Here is a 19,898-nt window from a genome sequence, read left to right as displayed (position 1 = left end):
AAGGAGGAAGGTGTGCAGGAGGAGGTCACAGGAAAGGTCAGGTGAAGGAGGGTGAGGTGGTCACACAGATTTAAGTTGGTGCCTCTCCGTGGATCAGTCTCTCGTGATGTAGCCATCCTTCTCTGCCTGGTGCAGAGTGAGACATCCTCACAAAGAAGAGATTTCCTTTCATTTCTTTTACAAAAGGGTGACTTCTACTCTATTTTCAGAGCTCCTCCTGTGTCTGCTGTTTCTTAAAATAATCGGCTGAAAATAGTATGCCAAAGAGGCATATGTGGGGATGGCTCTGCTACTCTTTAGTGCCATTTACAGAGATGGAAAAATAGTAAATGAGTAATTAATTAATTAATCCCGGAACTAATTAATGAATCTGTGGTCTGCTTCATGAAGGCAAAATACTGATGTGGCTACTAGTTGGTCTTTGAAACACCTTCCTGCTCTTTATCAGCAGAAAATCCAGAATCTCCCTCTTGAGGTTTCCCAACTCCACCCTGACACAGCTAAGAAATAAAGCCTAAGACTGACACATTCTGGAAGGGAGCAGTCTTGCTTCTAAAGGCTCGAGGGTGAGCGGGGCTGAAAGTCTGTTCCTGGAACGTCTGTGGCTTCCTCTGCCCTGCGGTGTCACTGTTGAAGACTCATCCTACTTCCATCTGTTACTAGGATGCTCTGAGGATGCCCAGAGCTCAAATTTACAGCTCTTATTACTTTATGTCCTTGTACTCAACCTGTGTTCCTCAAAGGACAGTCACTCATCAGTTTACTCCTCAGAGTCCTAAAAGGCTCAGATCCTCAGACAGTTTCATGCCCTCAGCCTCTACAAATGCTTCAGCCCAGGCTGGCCTGCCTCGGGTTCATTCGGCCTCCATGATTTCCCCTTTGAGGCGTTAATTTGAAGCAGGGACTGAGGTCAGAGGTGACCCAGTATATTTCTGTAGTGTGGGATCTCTTGCGCTGGGCTGGGAACTGATTTCCCCCTCCTACAAAGTGTGGTTCTGCAAACTAACCCTCCTCCACCTGGGCAAACCTACAGGCTATTTCACAGGACATATTACTTTATGTAAACAAAAGCTGGGCCTTCCCCAGGGCAATGGGGGAAACCCACCCTACGTTTGCATAACAAAGGAACCACTCAAGTGACTTTCCTTGATTCCAAGCTTGTATCACCTGATGCTAGCAAACTGCAAGAAGGAGCCTAACAGGCTGCCGCCCGCTCCTCAAGAAAGATCTCAGCAGGCACCCAGTAGAGTCCCAAGTAGCCTATTACGAATTATAAATGTCATTCACACAAAATAGCTTTCCTTAATATGTTGAGCAATATAGGTTATACTTAATATTCATGTTATGATCTGAGTATTGCATGTGTCTGCTTCTGTGTATGCAATATATTGGTGTCACGCTATGTATTTTTCTATATACATGAGAAGCATTTTATCTATTGAGGTATACTATGCCGGGATGTTTTAAAATAATAAATGTACGCTAAGCAAACTTTTACTTCTGTGAGGTAATAACTCAGTCAATAAATATATTTTTAAATGATGTTTTAAGAACAATCAAGGAGGACTTTCTGCATTCAATAACACTTGGTCCGAATTCTTAATTTCTGTTTTAGTAGAATAGAAAATGAACACAACTTGCTATATAATTTAAAAAATATAGTCCATAGGGTTCCCAGTGTCAAAGTGAGGATCTAATTGGAAAGAAGTTTGTGCCCATTGCAGGTTCTCCTTATACAATAGTGTGTACTATCAAGGCTGCCTGTTACCAACAAAGTCAGGTCCCTTGCTACTACCTTAGGTTCCAGGTAAGGTGCCTGGTGCCTAAATCAGGTGCTGGAATGGTTCTGGATCCAGGTGGATGAGGAGTGGACACATACCTTAGGTCCTCTTGGGCTTGCGGAAAGTGTCCTTATGCCTGGAAATATTCCAGGGAAGCCCCGTGGGAAACTGGAAAATCACAATGTCCATCGTCTTGGGAAGAGAACCTTTTTTCCTAGGGTAATAGAGGGATAAGACTGACGCAACTAAAAATATTGTTTTCTATTTTATGGCAAAAAAATAGAAAGATTCAGAGTCACCAAAATCCCATTTGGAGAAAAATATTTAAGAGAAAAATGAGCAAAAGGTATGTTTTGGCACATGAAAGAATACAATCATAAAAGTGAAATGAGTGCATGCTTCATCAATAGCTTTGTATGACCCTGAAGGGGGAAAAGCAATTTCTGACCCCAATGTAATGTCCTTGGTTGAGGACTTTTGTATTAGTCTCTGAATAAGCTTTATTGCCTTTACCAGGAAACATCTTTCCACAATTCATAACTAGAGGAAAATAAAATGACATTTATTTCAAAGACCCAACCAATGTGTTTCCCACCGCACTGTTTAAAATTGTTTCTTTATTCCCCTCAAGTCTTCCCTTTGCTTTAACCCTAGATAACCCCAGGGACTTTTTATTTTTATTTCATAATTCTAAAAGGAAAGAGTAAGAGTTTGGGTCCATTTCAATTCGACTAATCATTGGTGATTCTTTCACTGGTGATCTCCAATAATTGGTAAAGATACAAAAATAAATATATACATCCTTTGTAAGCACATATATAGATCTATTTTACTATAACTCACATTTCGTATAATTGTCATAAGCTTAGCTAATTATGTAGATGCAGCATTTCTGTTTATTATACGACATGAACTTCATGAATATATAACTTTTTAATGGCATGCTCTATTATTATTATAGATGTTTCAAATGAAAATTTAGTTTAGAAGTGGAAAAGATACTTTCAAAAATGAATTAAACCTTATATTATTAAAAGACACATAACCATTAGAGAAAATCAGTGTTTCATATACTGATATTCTGTGGATCTTTATTTGGAAGGATTTTAAGAGGTTTATTGGGGAAAATGTACTCTGTGATTACATAAATTTAGGGTACACTGGATTAAACATTTTAAAAAAGGTTTTTTTATTGTAGGACTTCTTTAAGCCTTTAAGCCCTAATGTGCAATGGGAATCTACAAGAGGCAGCTAGAATATGCAATATTTGCCAATCTTGTTTGACCAGATACCTATTAATAACTCCCGGAGGTACTCCATAGAATGCTTGTTTTTGTAAGTCTGATATGTCTGTTGAAATTCTTATTCATGTACAAAAATATTTTCTTAAATCTTCTTTATTAGGTAATATGTGTCTGCTTTTAATCAATACTTAATAAAAATTTGGAAAGACAAGTAATAAAAACATATCTTGGTTTTAAAATTTACAATGAGGGGCCCGCCTGGTGGCATAGCGGTTAAGTGCGCGCACTCCACTGTGGTGGTCCGAGATTTGGATCCTGGGCATGCACCAACGCACTGCTTGTCGATTCATGCTGTGGCGGCCTCCCATATAAAGTGGAGGAAGATGGGCATGGATGTTAGCCCAGGGCAAGTCTTCCTCAACAACAACAACAACAACAAAAAAGAGGAGGATTGGTGACAGATGTTAGTTCAGAGCTAATCTTCCTCACCAAAAAAAAAAAAAAAAATTACAGTGAGACTCATCCATGATCTCCTTGGCTTTTCTTCTAAATTTTTATTTTTAAATTAATTTAATATTGCGTATTGTATAAATGTTACTATGAATATTATTAAATAGTTCATAGTTTAAAAAGTAAATAATTGTTTTAATGCTATATATTTATTTTTTAATTATTTTAATATCATATATACTGTGACAGAAATTCTCACTTGGAAATGACTATGTCATCACGTGTGTCACCACTTGCTCAAGGAAAGGATGAAGTTTCTGTGAAAGGATGGGATATTCAGTCCAATAGACAAGATTTTGAATGTATAAGAGGATTTGCTTACAATTTTTTTCCTGAAAGCCAGAGAAATCTCAGCAAAAGTAGACCACAGGTAGATCTTAGATTCTTTAGGAATATTACTCAAATGTTTACCATTTGATTACTCAAGATCACTTGTAAAATATTCGTTCAATGCCGACGCCATTTTGTTGCCTAGATGATGGCCACCATGGGTTATGATCTTGGTGACTGAATTCTATAATTACTATTCTAGATTATAAAATTCATGGTTTACGGGTGTGACACTGCTGACTTTCTAACCATAAGCTTTGGGTCCTCGAGTCTCTCCTGCCTTCCACTCTATACCTGTCTTCTCCTGGGGCGGTGTGCTTGCTTTCTACTAAAAGGATCGCCTTCAGTGACTCTGATATGGCATTTCCTGCTGTCTTCCCATTGAAAAACCTACTCTGAAGCTCAAACACTTCCTTTCTTCTTGGTATGCTGAGAACTGTTTCCAAATAAAATTCCCTTACTCAAAACACTAATAATAATAATAACAGTGATGAGGATGACGGGTATGAAATGCCAGACATCATGCTATGGGATTAAGGTATAACTATGATTGAGGGGTTTCAATGTCCAGCATTACAGCAAAGTAAGTACTTTGAAAATATATCCACTGAAAATATGTTAAAGGTGCTGGGTAAAATTGTTTTTAGCCTTTCAAAATATATCACTGAGCCTGCAAGAAAATAAGGAATCCTCGGAGTTCCCCAAATAATGTGAAATGTAGAAAGGTTATGAAGCTCAGGAGAATGTGTGTGTGTGTGTTGGGGGGGGTGTACTAAGTAAAGCATGATACAACTCCTTGATATATTCCATAATTGGTTGCATTTTCAACAAGATTTGACTAGAATCTGTTCAAAGTAAGCATAATCAAGATGCATGTTATTGAAGGTATCCTTGGGAAAATAAACTCTTTTCCTATGTTCATATGTGGACAAATGATTCGTTATGCCAATCAAGAGTGCTTCAACCCACAGAAGCCACAACACCTATATGAGTGTGGAGACCGTGTTTCCAGTCATGTGACCTGGTATTGTCCTTTCTTTGTAGCATCAATCGCATCCACCTGCAATGATCCAGGTATGCCTCAAAATGGTACCCGCTATGGGGACAGTAGAGAGCCTGGAGACACGATCACCTTCCAGTGTGACCCTGGATATCAGCTCCAAGGACAAGCTAAAATCACCTGTGTGCAGCTGAATAACCGATTCTTTTGGCAACCGGACCCTCCTACATGCATAGGTATTATGCAACAGAAAATAGAAATTTTATATTTTGGAATGGATGCATGTTAGCATTAAAATTGCTCTGTAAATATATTTCTCAAGAGCTTCTTACCTGCCCTCTGGTCCTCTGAGACTATATTGAAATTTTATTGTAAACCTTTCAACTTTATTTTATTAGGTGAAATAAGGGAAGTAGTTTACTTAATGTACAGTAATTGACATTTATCTAACATTTCCTATCTTTAACAAATCTTGTAAAAATATGGATGAATCAAATCACTGTAATTTAAAATTCTGCGTGGCTGAAAATTCATAACCTTACCATTTCTAGTCTCATTTTTAATATAGAAACATGCCCTTAAGCAAAACCTACTCAATAAAAAGTACTTTCTCTTTTTAGATGGTTTTTCTATGATATCAGTACATTTTTAATAGAATCCTGAAAACTAGAAATTATACTGCTTATGTCAAAATGAAGATGGAATAGAAACTTGTTTCCGAAATTCACTAGAATTTCATAGTTTGACCTTATTAAAAGGATAACAATTGGTTTTGCAGACTTTAGTTTGAATAACCATCCAAAATATTAAATCGCAAATATGGTTTTAGAGCAATATATATTTTTATATAAAATAGTAATTACATGTATATTTTCCCTTCATTCAATTAAATATTTCAGCATAAATATCTATTTAGAGTATTTCATTTTAATTTTTAAAAGAAACTCTACTAAACTTTATTATTTTAATGAACTGTCACAGTTTAATTTGTACCTTGATAATATGTTTGAAAAATGTAAAATTTAATCTGTGAAGAGAGGAAGTGATAATGAAATGATATGCACAGAGTTAGTGGACCATTTTGCATAGGGTGACCTTGAGGGGATTTTGTGATTTAAAGTGAGTTTTATTGTCATGTACACAGCACTAGAGAAATTCTCAGTGGTCCTATAGAGCTGTAATAGGCAGCTCTTAACTTATTATAAAGTACGTAGAGTGTCCTGAAGATAGATGAGATTTAATAGCTCTGCTTCTTAGCATGTTCAACCTTGTCAGAGAGCTATGCATGTTTATTTAATACTTTGTGCCACATTTACATTTCATAACTTTCGTGAGCACAGTCATGCATTTTACTTCAAGCTGAGTCATAAGGAGACTCACAAGATTTCTACGTGTTTCTTTTTTAAAACGGAGTAATTACCTATAAACGCAAAAATCATTTTAAACCACTGGTCTATTTTTAAATTAAGAGAGGCACTTTTTTTTTCCCATTTTGCGTGATCTTGAGCTCATGGAGGAGTACATTAAAAAGCAATACAACTATTCAACAGTTAATCTCTTGAAGATAATTTCTCAGATGACATTAATTTAACATTTAATTGTAAAATTTGACCATCTTCCCAACTAATCTATTGTCTTTTGTCAGTTCATCTCTTAGTCACCTAATTTTGACCAGAGACTAGATACTCCAGTTCTCAGCAAAGAAAATAGGCAACACTTCATGTGTCTGGAATATCAGCTCCAAGGATAAGCTAAAATCACTTGCAGACAATCGAATATCAATTATGTTGGCAATCAGACCCACCTACCCACATATGTATCACGTATCACAAAAATGGAAACTGTATATTTGGGAATAAATGAACATTATCTTTTCATTACATTGGAAGCATTTCTGGTTTTTTTTTCCCCCAAAAATGAGGCTTATACCCTCTGTAGGAAACTTGTCCATCTGGGCATCAACTGATCGAGTCTTAGCACTCATATAAATTCTGTTTGCTGATTCAAGTCACTTTCCATTTTAGTTTTTTTAGCTTGTTCCTTACTAAAAAATAATACATGTTTACTGCAAAAGTTATATAAGCTATAGTTAAGAAAAAAGAGAAGACAAAAACTGTCATCTTTTTACCTCAAGGCAATTACTATGAACATACACACGCATAAGGAAGCTTCATAATTATTTTATGTATGTATAATCATTTTTAAAAATGTTTTTAAATGACAGCATCCTGCATGATTATTTTGTAAATTGCACTTTTTACTCACCAGTGCATGATGAGTCTCTTTTTGTGTTATTGTGTATTTTTTACAAATTAGTTTTTATGCCTGCACGGTATCTACCAATATGGATCCCACTAATCCCTTCTTATTGGACAATTAAGGTGTTTCAGTCTTACTGTGAAGATAACTGAAGTGAATTCTCTTGTGCCAAAACATATCTAGGACTATTTATGAATGGCGTATTTCTATAAACTTACATATTTCTAGGGCTTTCAAAACATTTTTCGAAACTCTTTCAAGAAGACTGCACCAATTTACATTGTCATCAGCCACGTGTGAGTGTTTATTTCCTCCAACTCAGAAAAAACACTATATATGATATTTCTTAAGCTTGTAATTTAATATGGGCAGGAAGTGAAGATTCTTGATGTTTTAATTGGCATTTTAAATTGAGAGGCTGAGGTGTCTTTAATTTCATACTCTTATTGACCATTCCTCATTGACCTGCTAATTTCTTGTTCCCTTTTATTGTTAGTGTATTTTCACTCATATTTGCTGTTCTCTCTCTCTCTCTCTCTCTCTCTGTTTCATGAAATCCCTTAACCTCTCTCCTGTTTGAATGTTCCTCACCTTCTCACCAGCTTGTGGTTTGCTGGATGCAGTCCCTCCCCTTTTTCACTTTGCAAAGGACTCCAGCAATGGAGGCGCCTCCTTTTGAGGTTTTCAGCTGAGAATTTTTTTTTTTTTTATTGAGGTCATATTGGTTTATAACACTGTGTCAGCTGAGTCTTCAAGGACCAATTCTCCAGATCAGAGAGCACTAACTACTTTCTAGCTCAGAGCAAAGTGTCCCTCCATGTCTTCATTTTCTTGTATTGCCCCAAATACTTTTTCTCTAAGTCCAAATTCGAAAGAGCTCTGAAAAGCAAAAGTGTATCCTGAGTTTACAGAAACTCATCTGTGGCAACATCTTGTGGTGATCTAAGAGTGGCTGTTTGGAGACTATTTACCCCACAGAATGGTGTGAGCACTGAAATGTTTTGATGCAGAAACGTTGAAGTGTCTCATTAAAGACTACTGCTTCACACCTTGATGGGTGAAAGGTGTTACTGTATATATAACGGAGGGGAGACTAAGGATTTCGAATAAGGGATTGTGGATTGATATGAATTTGTGGATTTTATCTCTATGTCCACTCCCTCTGGAGAATTTCCTAGAGTGTCTGGGTTGTATTTTGTACTAAATTCTATTCCTATCCAAAATACTTCACAAGCTCTCTAATTAAAACCTAATGAAGCTAAAATGAAGAATTCCAGACCAAAAGAGAAAACGAATACAGAAAGACAGTGCTACTTAATTCTACTTTAAGCCTTTAAATAACCTCATTTGAAAATGCCTCCTGGGACCGGTATGAATAAGACAAGATCTCCCCTGTGTTTCTTTTAAAGCAATATTTGAGTCTGATCCCTAAACTCTGCCTGCAAGTAGCACCCTTGTAGCCAGGGCCCTGAATCTGTCATTTTTCATCTTTCCAAACTTGCGTGGAGTAGAATCTCCTTAGGTACCTTCTTTCTCCACCTTTGAGCCACCCCCCTCACCTGTCCACGCCTATTACTCTCTAGCAGCCAGCATCTACTTGGTTCTGGGAGAGGAGGGTCCTATGAGAGCCGATTAGAGAACTGTTTCAGCAGAGTTTATTAAAACGAAACTGCATACCAGGGGAAATGAGGTTTTAATCATTTTTGTGAAAATTATATCATAGTACTGTTGAGTGTATATCTCTAAGAATTTATTATAAATATTTCCTCTGATATTGTTCAGAGTTTGCCTTTGATGACACTGAAATTATAACAAAAAGTACTGGAATTTATTATATTTCTTCTTATGGAAAATTAAGTTTTCAGGAATGCTGATTATTTAAAGACACATCCATCAAAGAAAATTATATAGCACGTGCTTTCATCTTATTTACAAAAAGTCATTTTTGTGTGTGTGTGGCAAAAGATCACCGATTAGGATATTTCCTTCTCTACTGATATTTTTTTCCTAAATGAATATATGATCAATGGTGTGAAATAAGATATATAGTTTAGAGGAAACTGTAATCAGGGCGATTTTTTTTAAATGACTTGGTGATCACAGTATTTGATACAAAGTTATCAAATTTGATACACAGTATTTGATACCAAAAATATAAATCTAACATATTCATGCATGTATCTAATGTGAGTACTTATGAATTTTGTAGTGTTTTAAGACTTTCCACATGATGGAAGATTTAACAGAAATCTTATCTGATAAATGAAACAGTCCTAAACATTTTTAGGTTCAAGAATGAAAATCGTCTTGCCTATTAACAACATTGAACTCCATAATTATTGCCTTAGCAATATAGATGTGTACACATGTAATTAAAAATTGATGACTGAAAAATCAAGCTAAATTTATCATCTAAAGTGCTACTTTCTGATAATAATACAGTAAGCATTGTGATCAAATAATATTTTTAGAGGTTAATGTTCCAGCTCATCTTCTTATTGGTTATATATCCCCAGATTATCTCTTAAACTTCATGTGTTAGTTTTGTCATTTTGAAATATGGGGAAAGTATCCCAAACCCTACACATTTCAGAGGACTGTGAGAAAAATATGGAATAACAAGTATTCATTTATTCAACAAATATTTCCTGAATACTTATATTATGATCAAAAGCTTTGCTAGGCATTACAGATCCAAGAGTGAACATAAGAGGGACGATCACTATACCACTTGAAGCGTGCCTCCTAGAATGAGTAAGCAATGACTTTGTAAACCATAAGAAATGACCAAAAAATTAACAAGCCCGTAAATAGTGTTCGTAGGGATTTGTTTTTCTTCTCCAAGTTTTTTTGGTATATGTGTAGCGTGTGCTACAGGAGTACGGGGGATTAAAGTAATCTGTTCAGTTTCATTGTGTAAAGTTTAAAATTATAGGAAGTAAATTTTATTTGTCAGCATTTTAAAAATCCTCCCTAAAAATGAGTTGGGACATTATATAAAATTCCTTACCAATCACATGAAAAATGTCCAGACCTCCTGGGTCTTAAAATTTCATCTGGATAATTGTTTAATAACCCAGCACATAGTCTCTTTGATGAATCCTCTGATCTCTTATTTCACATTGACCGGCATTCTTCTCTCTCCTACATTTTCCTCTTCTGTGACAGCTGCCTGTGGAGGGAATCTGACTGGCCCAGCTGGTGTCATTTTATCACCTAACTACCCACAGCCTTATCCTCCCGGGAAGGAATGTGACTGGAGAATAAAAGTGAACCCTGACTTTGTCATTGCCTTGATATTCAAAAGGTACCATCTCTTGTTGAATACCTCTTTTTAGTAGAATTTAAATGTCATACCTAAAAATTACTTCATTCATCCCTTTGTAGAGTCTCCAATGTTACATCTAGTGAAGCCCTAGATCTTGTGTCTAATAGATACTACATCAGGCTGCAAAGTGACATAAATGGAAACACATTATTTTGCTTTGGAGCATTCTACTTGTGTTAGGATACACATGACATAACAACAATTACTTTTAAATACTATCTTGCACACAATGTGTTCCACATGAGAAGGCTTAATTTACAGAATATCCAAGAAAAGTAATAAAAAAAAGAGATGCAGATATATTTAATATAATTTCTCATCAATGTATCATATTTCTCTAAATGCATGATAGCTAATTTGTTTCCGTAGTACCTCTTCTCTGATGTTCCCAAACACAGCACTGCTATTTATCATTAAGATAGTCATGACTTGATAGAACTTGGAAAACAAAAGTTGGTCCAAATTCGGTTGCTGTAAAGTCTGAATTACTAGACATTAGTCATTTTTAAAAATTGCTAACTTCTCAGGGCCTGCCCGGTGGTGTAGTGGTTAAGTTCGCACGCTCTGCTTTGGTGGCCTGGGGTTCGCAGATTCAGATCCCGGGCGCAGACTTATGCACCACTCATCAAGCCATGCTGTGGCAGCATCCCTCATATAAAGTAGAGGAAGATAGGCATGGATGTTAGCCCAGGGCCAATCTGCCTCAGCAAAAAGAGGAGGATTGGCAACAGATGTTAGCTCAGGGCTAATCTTCCTCACCAAAAAAAAAAAAAAATTGCCAACTTCTTCCTGCTAAACTAGATGATAAAAGTTCAAATATTATGATTATTTTATAAATATAAATTCCAGAGAACTATTGCATTATTAACATCTAGTATATGATAATTGCATTGCATTTTTTCAAGTCCCAGGATCTTTTCCAACTTTACATTTTGATTTTTGATAGTTTAAAAGATAAGTGGTTCTATAGACTGTCCTATTGATCTCTTAGCTGTCCAGGGCAAAGTGGTCTAATTGCATTTATTTATCTGTCAACTGAACAATCTTCCTTCTCTGATGTTTACATCGATATTCCAGGCCCGGTTCTGATGATCATCTTTCACTTTCTCCTCCTGATGAGATCTGAGTTAGTGTAATTTTAAACCTCCATGATTCTGAATTTTAAGTAGTTTGATAAGCCATCATTTCCTGAATTTACTCAAGCTGCTATAAATTTACCAAATGATGAACACTTTATTATGCCACTCAGGTATTACACAAAACCAGTGAACATTTGCTGGCTGTATTTTTGGATATCTTTGTGGTTTTTGTTAACGCTAAATTCTAGTAGCTCCTTCCTTAAAACCAGGAGATTGAAAGTAAATTAACAATTAAAAGCTTTGTAGGGGACACAGAGCCTTGTTAGGAGGAGTTTCCTACCTTCCACAGAGTCACAGTGACTCTTTATCAAGGTTCCCAAAGTGAAGTTCTTTTGATAACGAACTAGAAGGCAGTTATATACAAGAAGTTTTTCCACAACTTTCGGGAAGGAGGTTGAACTAGAAAATCACCAAGTTCTCCTCTGACTCTTAGATTCTTAAATCATTAGCTGACCCAATGTCACAGAAAAATCGCATGCTTGTGACTTCTTCTAAGATATGCAGAACTTGTGAGAGCTCAGGTGGGAGTTATCCTGGGCCCTTAGCTACTAGGTCTACTTAGCAGACGGAGGAGGGGAGCCAGAAGTACTGGACGGGGGACAAGAATCTTCAATCACCCAAGCAGAGAGGCTGACTAGGGTCAGCCTAAGAGCGTGACTAGGGTCAGGGGTGCTTTTACGGGGAGTGGGAGGCGGGGGGACCCGGGCATTACTGACAATAGAACCAAGGCATTACATGACCTGGAACACATATGAGCTCCAGGGCTCGTCCTGGTACTCGGGGTCTTTGCACAGGGCTGCTTTATCACACGCCCCTATACACTGTGGGGGTGATGCTACTCACACACGGAACTCAAAGTAATTTGCTTTAAAAGCTTGACCAGACTTGGACTATTATTGGGGCTCATAGATCGGTGCAGCTATCCTAGATGGAATTAAGATTGGATTTAACAAATGGAACCATAATTAATTATAAATTTCACTCCAGACTTCTATGCATGGATTATGGTACATCCAAAAAGGGAGAGCAGTTAGAATATTTTTTTTTCCATGCCTGAACATGTTTCCAGTGTTCAAAAATAGCCTGTAATAATAATTGGCTATGCCAATTATTGAGGGTGCGGCATGACCAGATTCTAATAACATTCTTGTAAAGTATTCCCAATAAAATTATTGTTCCAATCAAATTCTATTTGGTTGATACAATTCCTGTTGGCCCCTTTATGCCCAGTCACCCCAATCTTTTACTCCTTCTTCATGTCCGGCTTTAGGGAACTTGTCAAATAAACAGACTAAGAAAGCTCTTACAGCTTCCTTTAATAAGTACATTCAGGGGCCTCACAAGGGAGCGAGCATAGCCTTGACATAAAACAGGACGGCGTGATGCAGGGCTGGATGTGGTACCAATGTTGGCTCCCTGGTGGTCCCCTCGTTTGGTTGCTTCCTTCAGAATGTGGTGGGTAATTCCGGGAGAGACCCTTCATTCATGTTTTATCACTTGAATCTCCAGATAAACTAGAGCCTCTTAAACAACAGTGCATGTTCCTGATGATAAAAACTCCCGACTCTCCATCCCGGTTATCCAAATATACTGCCACTTGAAAGAAAAGAGAGTGGAAGGGCACAGAATGTGTCCATGTTGAAGACACAAGGCCCTGATTTAGCCAGGAGGGAACCGTGGAGGCCCAATGCATTACTTGAATACCTCTGTCTGATTGATTTGTTTATTCTGGTCACATGGAGATCTTTGATGTCTGAACCAAGTTCACTTTTTTACTAGAGAGTGTGTGTATTTTTAAAGCCCCCAGACTATCATCAGCCTTCCCATCATAAATGGCAGAGACATTTATAGCCACTTCCCACTTGAGAGCTTTGGGCTTTAATTGTCAGACTCTTCAGGAATTACCAAGATATTAGTATTATAGGAGAAAGAGACTAGGAGAGAGTGTGAGAGCGAAGGAGGGAGAAAGGGAGAGAGGAAAGGAAGGAGAGAGTGTGAGAGGGAAGGTGAAAATTGGAAAATTCAATGATGGTGAAACAGTTAACTTCCATGCTCTGTACCGTTGTAGGGACTGCCAGTATTGGCTGATTTATCTAAGCAAGTAGAGGCAATCATATTTTTAAAAGTAAAAGCAAACAAAAAGAATTTTTAAAAAACCTTAAGAATAGTTGGTAATACCAAGGATACTTATTTTTTTTTAAAGATATCTTTTATTTATTTTTTTTGTGTGTGAGGAAGATCAGCCCTGAGCTAACATCCATACTAATCCTCCTCTTTTTGCTGAGGAAGATCAGCTCTGAGCTAACATCTATTGCCAATCCTCCTCCTTCTTTTTCCCCCCAAAGCCCCAGTAGATAGTTGTATGTCATAGTTGCACATCCTTCTAGTTGCTGTATGTGGGACATGGCCTCAGCATGGCGGGAGAAGCGGTGCGTCGGTGCGCGCCCGGAATCCGAACCCCGGCCGCCAGCAGCGGAGTGCGCGCACTTAACCGCTAAGCCACGGGGCTGGCCCAGGATACATATTTTTAAAACCAAAAATATTAGCATAAAAATCAAATCTCAATGGGAATTCATCCCTTTTGAGCCCAGTTCTTTCAAACTGCATTGCATTAGCAATTTCATGGGTACAGGGAAGAGATATTCTATCTACATTGTTAGGATTCATTTTCTTACAGATATCTTCAAAATTGTACTATATTGAATATGATGGTCATTATGTAAAATACTAATAGTATTTGTTAAATTCTTATTTGTCATAGTTATTGCTATTTTGACATTTTGATTATTCTTATATTTAACTTTTGGATTGTCCTGATTTTTTAAAATTATTATACAAAAGCAAATAAAATCATTATATGCTTTCAGAAACTTTATAGGCTGGAAAATAAGAGAAATACATATTGAGTGCATAACATAATTAATTTTCTTTCCTTTAGTTTCAACATGGAGCCCAGTTATGATTTCCTACATATCTATGAAGGAGAGGATTCCAACAGCCCTCTGATTGGAAGTTTCCAGGGCTCCCAAGCCCCAGAAAGAATAGAAAGTAGTGGAAACAGTCTTTTTCTGGCATTTCGGAGTGATGCCTCTGTGGGCTTGTCGGGGTTCGCCATTGAATTTAAAGGTACTGTGATCAGCTTAACTTGCATGCAAGTTAATTTGTATCAGGACTGTTTTAATTGTAAGCATTTTTTTAATGAAATCTTGCATGTCTGTTTAATACATAAAATACTGACTTCTTTCTTGTCTGTATGGAGAAGAGATCTGATCTTTCCAGTGGACAAGAAATTCCAGAGATATATTTCTACCTTAACTGAAAGAAAAAAAAAATGGGGAAAATTTTTTTCCAAATTCTAGGCCACTTAAAAATCAGTCATGATGTATGTAATGAAGAATTTGATGACCTTTAAGAATTATTTTAAGATGTGTTTTAATATCTTCTAATTTGTTTCTGCAGGATGACTAAATTTAAGTACATCAAAATAGCTTGGTTTTATCTCAATATTTTTCAATGTGTAAAATATCTGCAGCCCTTTCTGTGTCCCCAGTCAGAACTTTCTTCTTTGGTCACCAGATGAGTGTCTCCTATTTCATTTGAGCTCCACCATCCCTAGTCACCAGCATCCAAAGAAAATAAACAGACAAACTCACAAACAAAAACCCCCTTAACTAAGCATTTTGCTATTGTGTCTGTGAAAATAATTATATACTTTTTAAATCCATTTCTCATGTGAACAAAGAAAATACAAGGCATATTACAAAGAAGAAGAGATAAGGACTTAAAATATCAATTCATGGTAGTGAGTGCTTTATAAAAGAATCATGAAAGTATGTATATTCAAACTTTTGAGTTAGGTATTAGTTATAAGAATTGTAAAATGAAATATGGGGTATGTTTCATTTCCGTTAACTCTTCAGTGGACTTATATCTCTTTATATGGTTTTAAGTAGAAAATTAATCTGTTTCCCCCTAAACACCAAAATCTACAAACTTACTGAGCTTTATTAAAATGTGCAATGAAAGGCCGGCCCCGTGGCTTAGCGGTTAAGTGCGCGCGCTAGGTTGCTGGCGGCCCTGGTTCGGATCCCAGGCGCGCAGTGACGCACCACTTCTCCGGCCATGCTGAGGCCGCGTCCCACATACAACAACTAGAAGGATTGCGGTTATGACATACAGCTATCTACTGGGGCTTTGGGGGAAAAAATAAATAAATAAAATTATGAAATGTGCAATGAAAAAATTTAAACAATTCAGCAATCAGAGGAGTTCCTGTGCCTTTTCGATGGGATCTACTAATGTTCATAAATAATTAAAAACAGTACTTTTAAGCATTTACCACACCCTCAGATAGTTTCTGTAATAACAAGAACTCACTGAAGTGCACTTCCCCATGACAATGCCCATTGTACTACTGAGTGACAAAAAAAGCAACTCACTTCCTCTAAATACAAGAAGGTACTGCGATCATTGCCTCCTTGGATGGGTTACATGCTCCAGGGCATCGTAGGGTAAGTGAACCAACGGAGGAGTGAATGAATGAAGTATGATGTGCCTTCCTAGTGATAGGAAGAAAGAGCTTTCTCTTGTTTGGGCTCTTTGGTGACCAGAATAGCCATCTAAATGGGGGCTACAGCACTTAATGTTTCCCAAGTTCTCCAGGGGAGTCTGTGAAAAAATAAAATCAGCGAAATACAAGGAAAGACAACAGGAATGATGCTTTGCATCCGGCAAGTACGGGCTCCTGTCTGGTCAGGAGAGCAGTAGCAGAAGGGACTCTTCTGCACGATGAGGAGTAGGAGCATCGGGCAGTCTGGCAGAGTGACAGTCTCAGGGACCTGGTGGAGTTGGTCCCCCCGGCTCCCACTCAGGTATCCTCGCTCAGAGGTGTCCTGAAGTGGAACAGACATGAATGACAGCAAAACACAGCCTGTTATGAAGTCATCTAATTAGAAAACGGGACAGACTAAGCAAAAAGAACCCGTGATTTATCACCAAACATCCTGAACTGACAACTGGGTAAATGGAACCAAAAGATTAGATGCAGTTCATTTGGAGAAATGGAGAAAAACTTGCTGTCAGAAATCTAAATTAGCAACGCCGAGCAGAAAATTGTGTAAGTGATATTTAGCCACAGAAAACTAAACCAGAAGAGATTTATAACAAAAAATGATCAGAAAGGTGGACAAGGCAACAGGCATGCATTGTGGACACACTGAGAAATTTTTTATTATTTTATAGGAGAAAAAAAATGTCCTAGACTAGTGCTTGTATTTCCTGGACGTGCAGTCCGTTCAGTCAGCAGCAATGGAACAAGTCTTCTAGTGCACCCACATTTGTAGTTACTTGTTCCTTATGTGCTTAAAATACGTGTTCTGTGTTCCATACGGGATTTAAGGCAGCTACAAAGAATTATCAAAATGTCACCTACCCTTTGAAATATCCAAATAGGCTTTCAATAAAGCAATTAGAGAGTTCTGGTCCCAACATGATACAGAATTCTTGCTGAGAGACTCTAACAATGGTAAAAATAAAGAGCCTTTGGGGCCGGCCCGTTGGTGTTGCAGTTAAGTTCAACCCAGGGTTCGTGTGTTCAGATCCCAGGAATGGACCCGATGCACCACTTATCAAGCCATGCTGTGGTGGTGTCCCATATAAAGTACAGGAAGGTGTTCACAGATGTTGGCCCAGAGCCGACCTTCCTCAGCAAAAAAAAGAGGAGAATTGGCAACAAATGTTAGCTCAGGGCTGATCTTCCTCACAAGAAAAAAGTAAAATAGAGAGCCTGCTAAAGGTTTTATATTATTTTATATACAAAAATATATATATTTATATATACACATTTGCATACATTGACACAAATGGTGGCTATTTATTATGCATATATATATATGTTGTATTTTAACCAAAGCACGTATATAAAATAATATAATAGCTTCTTATAATAGATTAAGTCAGTAATTACCAAAGAAATTTCTGTTTGGCTGATGTTGATATATAAATCATTAAAAATATCATGGAAAATATTGAATAAATGCAGTTAAATTGGCCTCTTTTTCTTCCTGTAGGACTTCCCAAATTTGTGCCTTTTTCCTCTTCTACTATGTATTATCCATTCTTAAGACGATGGTATGGTGTAAGTTTTCAAAGCTCGTTTCATCATTAGTCTTCTATGGCACACTTGCTACAATCTCCCGGGATCGTCTTTGTGGATTTACTACTAAGCAATAGATAAGCAGTAAGGAGAAATTTAAAGAGGGGGCGATTAATCAACATGAATCCCAGCCAAAAAAAATAAATTTCAGTCTTCCACTTATACTTTCCTGAGAGAGATCTTTTATATGTATGATTAACACTGGATTTTCTACAACCAATAAAGGAATTGACATGCATAAGCCTTCTACAGGGGAAAGATTGTCAAGTCAAAAGGAAAAGAGCTAAAACATATTTATTTTACCATTCAAGTTATCCTTCAGCCTGTATTGATATTATAACTCCATTTACACACACACTCGCACATCTTTGCACACATACACACGTATATAACCATCCACACATGAGCACACACACACAAAAGCCAAATTGTATTTTCATAACTTTCAGCCAAAAAATGAAGATGAACATTTCAGGTAAAATGTATATTGATCACTTGAAGATCTACAAATTTTAGTCCCAGAGCCTTCTGACATCATCAGGAACGTTGATGGTGGAGTGTAGAATGTGGACACGCATAAGCAAAAAGCAATTCAGATAATGAAATTACGTACAACATAATGATATATATGTATATTTTTCATTTAAAGATATTTTGGAAAGTCTGTTGAAACGAAGACATTTAAAATATTAAGGTACTAAAAGATAACTGAAATTAACCACATAGCAACAAGACCGAGAGAAAAAAGAAACAGACAGTTTTGTATTTATATTTGGGAAAAGATAGGTTTTTAGTGAAAGTTATTTAACTTTTCTTGAGCTTCAGATTCTCAAAATTTAAAATTGGCTGGTTATAACTCTTACCTTGTAGAGGTGTAGTGAAGATGAGAATTAAACGTACAGTGCACCCAGCTCAGTGCCTGTGTGTAACAGGCCCTCAATGCAGTGAGCTGTTGGTGCTGGAAGACTGGCCCTGAGCTAACATCTATGCCAATCTTCCTGTAATTTGTATGTGTGATGCCTCCACAGCATGGCTTGACGAGCAACGCGTTGATCCATGCCTGGGATTCGAACCTGCGAACCCTGGGGCCGCCGAAGGGGAGCAAGAGAACCTAACCACTATGCCGCCTGGGCTGGACCCCCACTGTTGGTGCTATTAAGATAGAATTGTCATACATCCAGACTCAGTGCTTGACCCTTATCCATCAGTAAATGTACTTTTCCTGCTCAGTTTGGAATCTACTCCATTCAGTGAGGGTGGTAAAAGTCACAACTTGTTTCCATGTCTATCTTCCCAGTCTGTCTAGTATTTTCAGTAAAAGAAAAAGCTCTTAACTATGTGAATTAAACCAATCTCCTTTTGAGACGCCACATTCTCCCATCTCTTCCTAAGGCATGCTGTGATTTCATGTTACTGTGATTTAAGTCCAAAAGTCAGAAAATGAACCTCAATTTTTCCAGAATCAGTTTCTTTGGTTCAGTACTAAAATTCATAGCCAAAAATAAAAAAGATGGATCTATAAAAATACAATCCTGCAATTTTTTATCTAGATTAAAATAATTCAATAGCAATGTTTTAGTAAAAGGTGGTTTGAAAAAAAAGAAACCTAATTTTATTAAGTAGTTTTTCCTATTTTTCTAAGATATTTAATTAACTTGATAATTAATCATTTCTATGATATGTAATTATTAATTGATAATTAATAAGTTGATCATTAGTCAATCTATAATTTTTTTTACCATTTCTTGTATGCCAGGCACTGTTGTAGGCACTAAGAAAAATAAGCAAGCAACCAACCAAACAAACAAAAAATTCAGATTCCTGCCCTCATGGAGTTTACACTTGTTTCATCTACAGAGAAGCCCCGGGAAGCCTGTTTTGACCCCGGAAATATAATGAATGGGACAAGAATTGGGACAGACTTCAAGCTTGGCTCGACAGTTAATTACCAGTGTGACTCTGGCTACAAGATTGCTGAGCCCTCATCCATCACGTGTGTGATCGGAGCAGATGGAAAGCCTGCCTGGAACCGCGTCCTGCCCTCCTGCAATGGTGTGTTGGAACCAGGTTTATTCCTTCCGTGATAACTTTCCTTTGGGATGGGAACTCTCATTTTAAAAACAGTTTCACACTTGAGCACTGTATTCCTCTAG

General features: G+C 37.2%; 1 protein-coding gene across 1 annotated transcript in view; it reads left to right on the top strand.

Moving 5' to 3' along the window:
- The window catches only part of CSMD1 (CUB and Sushi multiple domains 1), a 1,554,536-nt gene that overhangs the window by 1,282,767 nt on the left and 251,871 nt on the right, over positions 1-19,898 (top strand). Inside the window, exons 28-31 of the mRNA XM_058524846.1 lie at positions 4,910-5,101; positions 10,293-10,431; positions 14,530-14,717; positions 19,603-19,797. Of these exons, the coding sequence (XP_058380829.1) occupies positions 4,910-5,101; positions 10,293-10,431; positions 14,530-14,717; positions 19,603-19,797 (714 nt within the window). The remainder of the gene's footprint in view (positions 1-4,909; positions 5,102-10,292; positions 10,432-14,529; positions 14,718-19,602; positions 19,798-19,898) is intronic.

Source organism: Diceros bicornis, chromosome 29, assembly GCF_020826845.1.
Source record: "Diceros bicornis minor isolate mBicDic1 chromosome 29, mDicBic1.mat.cur, whole genome shotgun sequence".
NCBI lineage: Eukaryota > Metazoa > Chordata > Mammalia > Perissodactyla > Rhinocerotidae > Diceros > Diceros bicornis.
Note: the sequence above shows the minus strand (reverse complement) of the source record. Positions and strands in the feature narration are given on the sequence as shown.